Raw genomic sequence first — 13173 nt, 5'->3', positions numbered from 1 at the left:
TAATTTGATTTATTTTGTATAGTTTACCTTTAGACCTGCACAGATCACCACATCACCCGATTGCACAGCGCTGACCTCTCGATATTCGTCCGCCAAAGGCTCATAAAGCTTTGAAACAACTTCTGCTTGGCCACGAGCGGAAATCAAACGCATACCTCGTTTAATTTCGCCCCGTAGAATCCGTATCAGGGTCAATGCACCACGTTGTTTGTCGTGAACAATCTTAAAGACCTTGCCAGCCACTTCTGTGCTGCAAGAAGAGGCTTTTAATAAGGAAGGTTTCCTCATCTTAGTTACTCTCCTACCCGAAGCAGTCGTAGATTTGGTTGCGCTCCTCTGGAGCAGGCAGATAGGCATTTACTGCATCCATTAGTCGCTGAATGCCAACGTTTTTGTAGGCGGATCCCAGGAGCACGGGCACAACTTTCTGTTGACTGGTTGCCCGTCGAAGAGCTCTTTCGATTAGTGAATTGTCCACTTTGTCGAAGCTCTCCGTGCTGATGACCACATCGGCAAGTTCGTCATCCAGACCCGAAAGCTGATCAATCAGTTCATTGCGTTTTTCCTGCATCTGACGCAAGTCATCTGAGGGCTCTAGTTTTACATTTTTGTAGCTGCGACCCAGATCCTTTTGCTGCCAGCTTAATCGCTCCAGGGTGATCACATCGTTGATGGCTAAAGGTAAGTTTTGATTAACCATACATTTAAGAGTTCTTAGAACCTTACCCAATACTCCGTCATCGTTTTTAACCGGATACTGTAAGCAAACGGGCTGCGTTTCCAGCTTATCCTTTAGGTCGCTGACGCACTTTTCGAAGTCCGCATCCGGGCGATCCATCTTGTTGACGAATATCAGACGGGGAAGCTTGTGCTTATCCGCCTGCGACCACACAGTGACTGTTTGGGCCTCCACGCCAGCGGTGCCATCCAGAACCACGACCACTCCATCCACCGCATAGAGGGATTGCTCTACCTCCATGGTGAAGTCAATGTGGCCGGGTGTGTCCAGCAGGTTGATGCTGCATAATGGGGTATAGGTTAGACGTAGAAGGAGCATTAGCCATGGAAACCCCTACCGGTGGTCATTCCAGGGAAATGTGACTGCCGAGCTGCAGATGGTGATGCCCCGTTCCCGCTCCTGGGTTAGGTAATCGGTGACCGTGTTGCCGCGATGCACTTCCCCCAGTGCCCGGGTCTTGCCCGCATAGAACAGCATGCGTTCCGTGGTGGTTGTTTTGCCTAAAGTGGGTTTGTTTACCAGGTAAACGTTGGTGCATTTGGGTATTGGCTTGGCTTTGCTCACCTGCATCGATGTGCGCCAGTATTCCTATGTTCCTGATCTTGCTGCTGTAGCTGCGCTTCCAGTTTTGATTTTTTAGGTGCCGAGGGAGTCCAAGACTTTGTGTTCCGCTGATTTGCAATGCATATCTAAGCATTTTCTTTGATAAAATTAAATAAGAAATAAGGTTGCAAAATAAAACCGCCTTTATCAGCTGTTTCTCTGCAATCGCTATCGATAAATGCCGCAAGCAGCTGTTGCTGCCAATCGGTTATTCAGGAATTTGCGGCATCACTAGGGCACGCCAAATTTTTGAACCCCTATGTTTAAGGCGTTTTACAGAGTTAACAACTGACTTAAGCATAAAAACGTATATTGTGTATATTAATAAAGAATTGAGAATACATTCTCAAAAGACGCAACCTCTTAGCTGCGCGGAAATAAACCGAAACTCAGTTTAAAGTTTACCTTTGCTTTGTGAACCCGGTTTTACCGACTTGTTCGTAAATTCAAAATGTCTACGAGACCCCGACGTGCTGCAGCCACAAAAAAGCTGGTAATTGAGGACTCCGACTCAGATGAGGAACTGAGTCTTACGGAGAACGATGATTACAGGCCGCCGGAGACCAAGAACCGCAGGATAGATCGCGCTGCAAATGCCCAGGCAGGCAGGTATGTGGTGTCCCCATTAGCCCAGCAAGGATATTATATATATGCATACCTTACAGCACCAAGCGCCAGCGCTGGCCCACATCCAAGAGTGCATCTGCTGAGGCAGCAGCCCCCAAGAAGAAGCGGGCCAGAAAGGAAAATGAAGACGAAAATGCTTGTCCTAATGAGAAGAATCCCGATCTTGATGTCCAGGACACATCCTCATCTACAACCCAACGAAAAGGACCTGTAGCTAGCTCCTCCACCGAAAGGAGTTCCGAAGCTCCAGCTCCCAAGAGAAAGCGTGCAAGAAAGGAAAAGGAAGCCGAACATGATTGTCCTAATGAGAGTAATCCTGAACAGGAGGACGTGGTAGCACCATCAACTATCACCCAACCAGATGGTCCCGTAGCCAGCTCCACAACTGGACGGAGTTCCTTCTGGGAGCGCCGTAAGGTGTGGAACATCCATGAGCTTCTTGCCGAAACGGAGAACATACAGCCGCAGGCAGCGCGAAATATTGTGCAGCTCTTTGAGAACGAAAACACCATTCCTTTTATCTGCCGGTATGTCTCAATCAATATTTTTTCGAACTACCTCTCGATGGATATGTATTTGCAGCTATCGTCGAGATCTGGTGGATCACATAGCTCCGGATCGACTGAGAGACATTCGCAACACATACACAGAGATTGTGGATCTGCGCAAGAAGGCCGAGAATATCGTCAACCAGTTGGAGCGTGAAAACGTCCTAAATACGGAAATCCGTGAGGAGCTGATGTGCGCCAAGACCAACGAGGAACTGGAGTTTCTATACGCCCCTTACAAGCCGGCCAGTAAGGGCACTTTGGCGGATCGGGCCAAAGCGTTGGGCTTGCAGGAATACGCCGACCGTTTGCTCTATGGCTTGGTTCCTAAAGTGAATCTCAAAGAAATTGTTGATCCAGGGAACGAGGACTTGGCCACGGAGGCATTGGTGATGAGTGGAATCTGCAACATTATTATACACAACATTAGCAAGAACACAAATGTGTTGGAGGAAATTCGGAGACTGTAAACATATAATATACATTTTATTTTATTGCTATAAATTTCTGTATCCGTGTAATCCTATTCCAGACAAAATGTGCATCGGGTATTCCTCAAATGCAGCAAGACCAAGGAGACCAAGACATCGTCCAAAGCTAGTACGAGTAAAGCAAGCAAAAGTAAAGCATCCAGCGGCATCGCAGACAAAAAATTGGACAGCTCAAAGTTTGAGAACTACTTCAACTTTCAGGGTGATATTAAAACAATAAAACCCCATCAAATGTTGGCCATAAATCGTGGGGAGAAGCATAAGTTCCTTTCTGTCAAATTAGACACGGGCGACTATCTTAAAAGAGATCTGACGCGCTTCATAACAGATCAGTACATGAACGAAGGCCTGCAGTATCCCCTAAGAAGGGAGGTGTTTACAAAATCGCTAGATGAATGCTACTCAAAAAAGTGTAAGAACAACATATTGAAAATTAATGCAATGCTAATCAATAACGATAATTACAGTGCAGCCATTGATGTGCAGGCAGATTCGGGCCGATCTGAAGGAAAAGGCCCAAAAGGCAGCCATTGATGTGTTTGCGAAAAACCTAAAGCAACTGCTGCTGATGTCTCCACTCAAAGGAGAGCGCATTTTAGGCATAGATCCTGGGTTCACCAATGGCTGCAAACTGGCGGTTATTTCCGAGACGGCCGATGTGCTGGACACGGGTGTTATTTACCCTCATGGGGCCAGATCCAATAAGCGTGAGGCCGAACAAAAATTGGTTCAGCTTCTCTCAGATCACAAGTATATTATTTGAAGTTTGATTTGCAAAACTCCTTATTAATTTAAACTTCTTTGAAAGCTGCCAAATTATCGCCCTGGGCAATGGAACTGCCTGTCGTGAAACTGAGCACTGGTTAACCGATATGTTCCACTCTGGCATCCTTGACAGCAGAAGCATTCGCTACAGCATCGTTAACGAAAACGGGGCTTCTGTTTACTCCTGCAGCGATGTGGCCTCCAAGGAATTTCCCACTATGGATACTAACGAAAGGAGTGCAGGTTTGAGCCATTAGGTTAAAATGAAAAGAGAAATATGAAAATCAACTTTAATTTATTTGTAGTGTCCATAGCGCGTCGCTTGAACGATCCGCTGAGTGAGTATGTAAAGATAGAGCCCAGACACCTGGGTGTTGGCATGTATCAGCACGATGTTTCCGAGAAAATACTGACTGAATCGCTGAAGGACGTTGTGTCTGAATGTGTCAGCTATGTGGGTGTGGACCTCAACACAGCCAGTTTAAGTGTGCTCAAGTAGGTTTATGCCAAGAGTCCTAGATGGCATATATTAACTAACAATTTCGCGACTTATAGGCACATTGCTGGTCTGTCGGAGAAGAAGGCCGAAAAGATCATAGAGTACCGGACGCAGAAGGGACCGTTTCAGTGTCGCAAGGATCTGCTCTCGGTGCGAACTATAGGCGAGAAATCCTTTGTCCAGTGCGCTGGCTTTGTGCGCATCGAACCGTTAAGCGTGGGAGGACGACTGCAGAATCCCCTAGACTGTACATGGGTGCATCCGGAGAGCTATAAGGTGGCGGAAAGGTAAGCCAACTTTACTATACAACAAACGATACTGAATAGCACATTATGAAGCACTTTACTCCGCCCATTCCGCTGCAATCCTGGCCTTCTCAGCTTCCGCTTTCACTAGCATGGAGGTGCTAGATTCATAGACAACGTCACTGTCACTTTGCGCGACGGCAGCAAAGGTCTTTGGACAATCATCATCGAACTTATTTAATGTTTCATCGCTGGATTCAGAGTGCTGACACCAGCATGGCAGATACGGCTTCAAGGGATCCTTCTTGTCGCACCGCTTGCAAGTGCAATTCTCCATGCCGGCCCTCATGAAGCTCTTGAAGTCCGAATCCAGACTCAAAAGAGCCAGATAGTCATCGATAGAGTGCTCCTTCATCGGGTCCATCAGTTCCGCCCAGGTTTTTAGCTTTACGATCACGCCAAAGAAGTACGTCTTCAGGTCTTCTATCATTTTTAACACCGAGTCCAGATCTTGCAAAAATATACTATCTAGGGATCGGTCTAGCCTAGTCAGTCGTAGATCCAACTCCTCTTTGGACTTACGCATATCCAAAAATGATTTGGTCAAATCAGAACTAAGGGTTCACCATTAGCGGTGGCATTGGATTAAAATTTGACTTACTTGGATTGATTGACGATATTGTAGGCCCTCTGAAACTCGCAGAGTTCCCGCTCCTCGGTCATTCTGCTGAGGTACTCCGGATAGATCTTAGTGCATCCGGTGGATCCGACCAAAATGCGATAGCGCACTCCGTGATAGCGCATCTCCTTAACCTTCTTGATCTGCAAGGGTTTGGCCTTGGCCAGCTGATTTCTAAGCTTCTTAAGTTTCTGATCAACTACTAGAATTTGCTCATGCACGCACTGCTCCAGCTTAAAGTCATACCGGGTGTAGATGTTCTCGCAGTGCTTAAAGGTGGGCTTCAGCAAATGGACGGGAATGATCGATCCTCGGCATGGAGGCGGAAGTGGGCGACGTTTGTACCGCTCTGGCGGATATTCCCAGCAAACTCCGAAGAGAGCTTGGTTCGGCACGTTAAGCGGATGCTGCCAGCAGGGCCTGTACTCCGGCTTATCGTTGTGGCCGTAGAAGGGCACCTTTCCACAAGCAACAGACTTAATCTTGGCCGGCGCCAGCTTTGGGGGATAATGCCAGCGCTCATCGTATTGCCGCTTCAGATCGGCGATCATATTGAAATTTTAAATTTTAAATACAAAATACTATCTGTCCTTTCAGTATCGTGGGAGAATGTGACTTGAAGCTGTCAGATGTAGGCAAGGCTGCCTTTATCGCAAGCATCAAGAAGTTTGCAGAGTCCCGATCTAATCTCGATCGCGCAGCCAAGCAGCACAAGATCCCAATAGAGCGGGTAAGTCATCTATGTCCTATATACTTCTTTCTATTAATATTTCAATCCCCAAAATATTACACAGATGGCTATAATATGGCCTATTTAACTGTGGAAAACTGACTTCAATTAGATTTATAAGTTTGTGATCAAAATTTATTAAACTCAGTATTGAGCATGATCCTTTCTTGTGTGCTAATTATTAACTGAATTACTATAGATGTTTTAAATTGATTCTGCTGTTTCAGTTGGATTTTCTACTGGTTGCTCTGCAGCGCGAATTTCTTCAAGATTATCGAGCTGATCTAGACAAGCGGCCTCTCTTCAAACAGGGCCTAACACGGCTGGATGATCTGAGCATTGGAGATGTAGTCACAGGTCAGTGGGTGCTGCAATAGCAATTTGAAGTTAGAACGTATCGCATCTATTCCGAAATGCAGGTGCTGTGACCAACGTAACCCAGTTTGGTGCTTTTGTGGACGTGGGAGTGGAGCGGGATGGCCTTATACACAACAGTAACATGAAGAACAGCGAGCTAAGCATCGGCGATCGTATAGTGGCATCGGTGGTAAAGGTGGATCTGCAGCGACGCCTGCTGAGTCTGCGTTTGGAGAATATGCTGATCGAGACTGACACTTCGTTCACTTTCAAGACGGAGGATTAAAGACAAACGGCAGGGATTTAATGCTTTCGGAAGTATTTAATGATTCATATCGTAATTGTTTGGTTGCTCACATGAGCATTCATATATATACTATATATTGTTCATATATGTATATGTGTATATGCTTTTAAAACTAAGTGATGCCCTCGTAAGCCAGTTAAAATGTTTGACTAAATAAATATACAATATGCATACATTTAGGCGCTTGGTTTGCAGGCAAGTTGCTTTCACTTTTTAGTTAGTTTGTTTGCTCGAATTTATTGCCGTTTCAGTTGAATTGTTAAAAATTATTATAAACAATGTTATATAATCTGCATTTACATAATTACACAATACAATAATGATAATATATTCAAAAATATATGATGTATTTAAATTTATTGATTCCTCCTTGTCTCTCTTTACCCCGTAATCGATATCAATTTCATATTCTAGCTACATGGACATGTCGCGTAATCAACCGATAAGTGTTTAAATAAATATATTAATCCGTACATAATATTAGAGTAAGTGTACCTACACAGATAATGTGATAATGTATCGCAAAAGACCAAAAACAAGTCGTACGTGGTATGGTAGTAATTGCTTAGGTTTAATGCTAATGCTCTTGTCCTCGTTCTCATTGTGTTATTGTTACTGCCGATGTTCTCCATCTTCTAGTTGCGTAGAGATATTGTTCAATAATTTATAATTTATTTTTATCATTTATAATGATAGCATAGGTAATGATGTAAGTATTGTTTATCAACTCTTGTAATAATAAGTCTATGTTTATAAGCAGTATTCATTCTCGCTCCTAAGCAGCCGTCCAGCAGAATCTTTGGCGAAGCAAACATGAATGATAATTCAAATTAGAACCGAATAGATTGTGTAGCTTCAACTCAGGTGAAACCGATTTCGAGTACCCGCTTACGGATAAGTAGCTTCATACTTAAGATACCAAATGCTCGAATTCGAGATAGTGCCGATACCTTCTGATGAACGACCTTCAAACGTAAAACTTTCCCTCGTTAATTATCGTGTTGGTAGTCTAATTGTCTCAAATGATCTCCCATGTTGGGGTTTCAAGTAATTGAAAGTGCACAAATTCCGAATTTCTTCTGTGGCATGCACGGCACAGCCGCAACGCTTGAGTGTAAGTGGGTGGGTGTGGCGTGAGTGGTGCAGAGTATGCGAGTGGGTGAGTGGTTCTGTGGATCTGTGAATCTGATCTGTCTGTATTCCCGGCGGAGGCAGCCTGGCATTTCGGAGTATTCTATTCAAATTCATTCATTCAATCGCCTGCTGCTCTGGTGGGAAGAGAAAACATAAGTTACATGCTTAAGTCGAATAGCTGACAATTTCAAACTGGGCGTGGCACTTACCGATGGCCAGAAGGCGGGGATTGTGGTGAAGGTGTGTGTGTTGGTATGCGAGTTTTGAAATGATCGAAATCAAGAGCGAAATAAAACTTAATTATTTCTTTTTCTTCTCTTTTCTGCAAGTGTAGAACGATAAGCGAGGTTAGCAATCGTGGATTTGGAAACGAAAAACGGGGTGTCAGATGGTGGATATTCGTATAGGTTCGCACTAAGCCAAGCTAGACACTGAAGAGTTAACAATTAACATTGAGATTTGGCCTCGGCCTGCTCACATTTAAGACAGGCGGTCAGTACGGGTCGGGGCATTTACAAGGAGCACCTCTTGGAGCGGATCACTAGCCTCTGGCGCGGTGCTTCGTGGACTGTGCTGTGGCTGATGCTAAATCTTGGCAAGAGACTAAGTTGGTTAATGGCTTTTCGAATGGATCAAGTGCCGCCAGAGTGGGCTACAGCAGCAGAAGACATCGAACCATCTGTAAGATTGAAGAATTCTTCCATTTGGGTTTTGCTTTTCACTTGTGACATTGCATTTAAGTGGAACGTAGCAACGCATTTGAACGGGATAACGTAATGGCAAACGGGCAACGAGTAACGGGCAACTGCATTGGGTTCACCTAGGGGTCGGGGTCACCAAATGTCGTCGGGTTAGCATGAGTCTTATATGGTACATCGGTGTAACCACCAGCAATTAGTGCAGTATCGTGTCGTGTGTGGGTGTGGAATGGCTTAATTGATTCTGTCTACTTAAAATTGTATCTCTATCTGCTGAATGTGTGCGGGTTTGTAAAACGTGTTTAATGCTATTTTTCGTTTGTGATTATGTTGTTTGCATGTATATTTAGAATGCCTCTAGCTTAGGTTTAAACGTAAACGTTTGCTACTAATGAACCACATTTGTGTTTTCTACAATTCTTCGTTCAATTTCGTTTCTAAATATAATTTTTGTTGTTTGTATACATATAACGCCAAAACTTTGGATTACTACTAGTGCTACAAAAAACGGTTTTCTATAGTTAACTATTCGAATCTTGACTTTAAATCCTTTCCAAACGGTCGCTCGTTTGGGTCTCTAAATTCCTAATTATCGATTATGAATTGTTCATTGAGTTTTCACAGCATGTTGTGTGGTTGTGGTTGCATCCAAAATAAAACCATTATTCACATAAGAACTAATTACATTAGGGGTCTCTCTGTCTCCTCGTGGTTTTAATTGCCAACGCGCAACACTTAAGTCTGGATTCAGTTATTGTTATACGTATCGTAGTTAAAACTATTCAAAATTAAAGCTTGTACTTGTGGGGATGCGGGGGCATTATGATGGCGATGCGAAATGCAAAACGAAAGGAACGAACACGAAATATATTTACATAGAGAACGGATTAGGTTAAAACAGTGATAACAGCACAGTAATGCCAGCAACACAACAAAACACCGCAGCAAACGGAGTCCCAGAGTAGCTTGCGCCAACCCACATTGGTCGACACTGAGATCCTGGGCGCTCTGCGGGACGAACAACACAACAGTAATGAAGGAGGGAAATCTCGGGGAAAGCTCAACACAAAATAACAACGAAAGCGGCAAAGGAACAGAAGAAACATATAGCTAAGGATATAAACGGAATATAACGAGTGGATCGGAGCGATCGCTTAAACCACACAAGCTGAGAAAACTCCCATTACGCGTCAGCCAATGTCCTGCTGCACATGGCCGGCTGACGAGGAGCTGCTGCCGCTGGGGCGCTGCTGCTGACTGTACCTGTTCGTTGGCTGTTGCTGCTGCTGCTCCTTCTGCAGATCCTTCTGGTTAATACTTTGCGGCGTGGGTGGCGGGCAGGCGGTGGTGCCCACTGGGAATGTGTCGGCCTCTTCCTCGTGTGCCGCCGGAGTCGGCTGCAGTGCTTGCAACTCCAGCTGCTGCTGGTCAGCCAGCATCTTGGCGCTCAGGATGCTCACATAGGTGCGGTAGCGTCTCAGCTGTCGTACACAAAATCAATTGAATTAGCAATCGATTCAGTTCGAAAAGTATATAGTTAAAGCTTACTTCGTACTGCAGGTAGCTCTCCTTCTCCTTGTAGTTCTGCAGAGCCAAGCCCTTGCTGGGAATCGGACCCTTCTTGTGCTCATTCAGCTCTTGATCCAACTGGGCCAACTGCACCTCGTGCGAATCCAATTGCTCCTTCTGTAACACCATGAGAATATGAATATCTGATCGTACATGGAGTAACTATCTTTCTGTACTCACCAGCAGCAGCTTGGACTGTTTGCTGGGCAGGAGCGGACGCTGGAACCGCTTTTGACTGCCCACGCCGCCCTCGAGCGGTGGCGCTGATATAGCGGCGCACACATAATTGATCGTCTCAACCCACGACTGCAGCTCCTTGGAGTCGCTGGTCTGGAACAGATACTCGGCCTGGTCGGCCGTCTGCAGACGGAACACATGTTGCTTCTTGGTGTAGTCGTTGGCCTTGGTGGCCAGTGCGTGATGTATGCGTATTGCATTGTGCAGATTGTCGGACATCTGTGGATATAGTTGCATGTTACTAATAGTTTGCACACAAGAAGAGCATTTTACTTACTTGACTTTTGCGAAAACCGTGTTCATCTTTATGCAAATACAGCACAAGATCACGCAGCGTGCAGTAAAACATCTTCCAGGAGCGCTTGCCAAAGGGAGCTAGATAAAAGGATATTAGTTAATTATAATCCCTACCATTACTTCTTTATATATCTCACTTTTCTTAAAGCTGCTGTCGTAGCAGCATTTACGCATCACATAGCCTTTTTTGTACTCCACAGCTGTGGCCAGTTCGGGGGGATCGAGGAAGGGATTCTGTCCAACATTCCCAAGGGCACAATTGTTGGCTCTTTGCTGCTGCAGATCGCCCGCCTCTTCATCTCTGGTACAATAAATTATGATTAGAAAATGATAGTTAATACAGTTTACTCCTCTTACAGTGCCCACTCCAGCGGCTTGGTTTTAATGGCCTGGTAAAGCGACTTGAGCACATCCTTGGGAAAGTTCTCGCCATCGTTGAGATCCGCCAGGTTGTCGACGAATTCCGCACAGCTCATCTTGCGATTCATGTTCTGGCCGTGCAGGTCCGTATTCAGCAGCATTATGGCACAGGTCAGCGTGTGCACGGCGTCCTGCGAGTTGAAGGTGCCAGGATTGCAGTCGAGGAAGCGCTTGGAAAAGTGCACCAGCACCCGCTCCCGTTCCTGCGTTTCGCCGGACAGTGAAAACTGCTGCAGAAACTCACGCAGCGCTTGGTCCAGTGACTTCTTCTCGAAGGTGAAATGCTTAAGATACTCATCGGCCACCGCTCGACTAAAGTCATTGCTGTAAGTAGCGGGAAAATATAGTTTAGCAATGGTCTTAAAATTGCATACTAAGGATATGCTTTCTCACTTTTTGCTGAGGTGTCGCGACACATCACTCTTCTTGAAACCGTCGAGTGAGTACAGTCTTTTGGCCAGGCGAATGGCCGAGGGCATGTCCACGGCCTTGGGCGAGTAGTGGTACGAGTGGAGTGACTCCACATCGCTGCCATCGTCGGAGACGGGCGGCGAGGCGTCCCGCATACCAATGGCCATCGTGCCCAGCGGCTCTTCCGTCAGCGTGACCACATCCTCTTCGGAGCGGCCGTTGCCGCCGCCGCTGCTGTTGCTGTCCAGTCCCCGCACTTGGATGACCACCTTATGCTCGGACTGTTCCCGGTCCCGATCCCGATCCCTCTCCCGCTCCCTGTCCCTCTCCCTCTGCTGTTGCTGCTGGGCGCGCAACTGCTGCTTGAGCTGCTGGCGCTGCTGGGCGGCCGCGTCCGAGACGAGGATGGTTGAGTCCGAGTCACTGGGATCGCTAAGTACCATGCCGCCTAGAATATCGCGAGAGCTTAATAAGTTATCGTCGTCTTGGTAGTCGGGACTAGATATATTCGAAATGGCCTCTGAGACGCTCTGATCGTTGTTGCCACCACCACCGCCACCACAAATGCCTCCACCACCACCATTGTTTCCGGGCACGGCGCCTGGGCAGCTCAGCAGGCCGGGAATCCCGCTGGGCGGATGCGCGACCTGGCCGCCCTGCTCCCGCTGCTGCTGTTGTTGCTGCACGGCGGCCATGGGACCGTTGCTGCTGCTGCCCAGGCCCAGGGCGCCCTTGGAGCCCGACGAGGACATCACCGACGAGGAAACCGACGTGGGCGAGGCCGGACTGCCCACAGCCGAGTGCTGGGGCGACGAACTAATGGAACTTGAATGTGAATTTGAATGCGATTGCTGACCGTAGAGTTGCTGCTGTTGCTGCTGCTGTTGTTGCTGCTGGAGTTGCTGCTGATGTTGCTGCTGGAGTTGCTGCTGTTGCTGTTGGAATTGCTGCTCTTGCTGTTGCTGCTGTCGCTGGAGGGCCGCCAATTGGTGCGGCTGCAGTGGGGCATTATAGGTCCACACGATCCGATCGCGATCCGAAGCCTAGGATTTGCAACAAACCAGAGATTAGTGATACAGTAATAACAAGGGTTTTTTCTTTATATTTTATAATTTTTGTTAATCGATATTATGCTCTATGGATTGTTTGTCAGATCTCGAATTTCCATTTGCCGTTGCCCAATCTCTCTGAGGAGTCCTAAACAATTTTCCGAGTGCTGGAAGCGTTCGGTGTCTGATCTGTGTGAGAGTGTCGGAAACTTGGGTGTGTGTTGTGGAGTGTGTTCGTTGTGGACAAGCGTTTGGTGGCGAGAGGCTCTCATCTTCTACATACAAAACTTTTCCAAGCGCAGGCAAGAAATCAAAAGTGGCAAAATCGAAACGAAACCAAAATCAAAAGTCACATTAATCAGCATGCCAACTATGCAAATGGCAACCTTTTTGCATAAAATATAGTTTAATTTGCTGCTGCAATTCATCGTTCTCGTTGATGTTGCAGTTGCAGTCGTTATTGTTGCAGTTGATGTTGCTGGTTCGCTGGTGTTGCTGCTGCTGCAATTATTGTTGTCGCTGGAGCTGCTGCTGCTGCTGCGGTTGTCGTTCTGCTCGCCCTCGTTGTTGTTCGAGGCCAGTGGCGAGTTGTTTGCAATTACAGTGGCCATCGACTAGAAAGCTCACGGGGGACAATAAATTGCGCATATCAAATCGATTCGAGAAGAGTCAAAGTAGAAAACAGAGAAACGAGAAAACGAAAGAAAGAAATACGAAACAAGAGAGTAAGACAGACAGAGAGTTTAGTAGTAAGTAAGTTAAGTTAAG

At 46.3% G+C, this 13173-nt stretch overlaps 3 protein-coding genes across 26 annotated transcripts in view; 1 reads left to right on the top strand and 2 right to left on the bottom strand.

The window, feature by feature from the left end:
• LOC119560693 (ribosome-releasing factor 2, mitochondrial) overlaps positions 1 to 13173 on the bottom strand; it is a 32699-nt gene that overhangs the window by 1267 nt on the left and 18259 nt on the right. For 5 of the 24 annotated variants that reach the window (XM_037874275.1, XM_037874298.1, XM_037874327.1 and 2 more), the window contains exons 6-18: positions 12792 to 13019; positions 11339 to 12399; positions 10883 to 11269; positions 10663 to 10826; positions 10506 to 10603; positions 10172 to 10447; positions 9971 to 10108; positions 9686 to 9903; positions 1304 to 1428; positions 1077 to 1239; positions 727 to 1019; positions 306 to 675; positions 28 to 250 (exon numbers count right to left, since the gene is read on the bottom strand). In XM_037874275.1, the coding sequence (XP_037730203.1) occupies positions 28 to 250; positions 306 to 675; positions 727 to 1019; positions 1077 to 1239; positions 1304 to 1428; positions 9686 to 9903; positions 9971 to 10108; positions 10172 to 10447; positions 10506 to 10603; positions 10663 to 10826; positions 10883 to 11269; positions 11339 to 12399; positions 12792 to 13019 (3744 nt within the window). Of the gene's footprint in view, positions 1 to 27; positions 251 to 305; positions 676 to 726; positions 1020 to 1076; positions 1240 to 1303; positions 1440 to 6585; positions 9904 to 9970; positions 10109 to 10171; positions 10448 to 10505; positions 10604 to 10662; positions 10827 to 10882; positions 11270 to 11338; positions 12400 to 12791; positions 13020 to 13173 lie in introns of those variants that run through there. The other 19 variants (XM_037874289.1, XM_037874336.1, XM_037874284.1 and 16 more) reach the window with 19 other exon arrangements.
• Positions 1571 to 6949, top strand: LOC119560795 (uncharacterized protein YdcI). The gene is made up of 11 exons (XM_037874431.1): positions 1571 to 1951; positions 2008 to 2496; positions 2552 to 2983; positions 3050 to 3420; positions 3476 to 3758; positions 3817 to 4016; positions 4079 to 4268; positions 4329 to 4559; positions 5794 to 5926; positions 6154 to 6283; positions 6346 to 6949. Exons 1-11 carry the CDS (start codon positions 1794 to 1796, stop codon positions 6567 to 6569), a joined length of 2841 nt encoding a protein of 946 aa, XP_037730359.1. The 5' UTR covers positions 1571 to 1793; the 3' UTR covers positions 6570 to 6949.
• LOC119560812 lies at positions 4543 to 5798 on the bottom strand. Its single transcript, XM_037874457.1, has 2 exons — positions 5179 to 5798; positions 4543 to 5131 (listed from the first exon to the last, which is right to left on the bottom strand). Exons 1-2 carry the CDS (start codon positions 5745 to 5747, stop codon positions 4615 to 4617), a joined length of 1086 nt encoding a protein of 361 aa, XP_037730385.1. The 5' UTR covers positions 5748 to 5798; the 3' UTR covers positions 4543 to 4614.

The sequence above is a fragment of the Drosophila subpulchrella genome, chromosome 3R, assembly GCF_014743375.2.
Source record: "Drosophila subpulchrella strain 33 F10 #4 breed RU33 chromosome 3R, RU_Dsub_v1.1 Primary Assembly, whole genome shotgun sequence".
Classification (NCBI taxonomy): Eukaryota; Metazoa; Arthropoda; class Insecta; order Diptera; family Drosophilidae; genus Drosophila; species Drosophila subpulchrella.
This window is presented reverse-complemented; position numbering and strand designations above follow the sequence as displayed.

What these genes read in the sequence shown, in the direction of transcription:
- LOC119560812 (XM_037874457.1), bottom strand. Translation starts at nt 5,747, where the DNA reads ATGATCGCCGATCTGAAGCGGCAATACGATGAGCGCTGGCATTATCCC. An exon ending in AATATCGTCAATCAATCCAA is followed by an intron (nt 5,132 to 5,178) that starts GTAAGTCAAATT and finishes GTGAACCCTTAG; the next exon opens with TTCTGATTTGACCAAATCAT.
- LOC119560795 (XM_037874431.1), top strand. Translation starts at nt 1,794, where the DNA reads ATGTCTACGAGACCCCGACGTGCTGCAGCCACAAAAAAGCTGGTAATT. An exon ending in GCAAATGCCCAGGCAGGCAG is followed by an intron (nt 1,952 to 2,007) that starts GTATGTGGTGTC and finishes CATACCTTACAG; the next exon opens with CACCAAGCGCCAGCGCTGGC. An exon ending in AGCTATAAGGTGGCGGAAAG is followed by an intron (nt 4,560 to 5,793) that starts GTAAGCCAACTT and finishes CTGTCCTTTCAG; the next exon opens with TATCGTGGGAGAATGTGACT.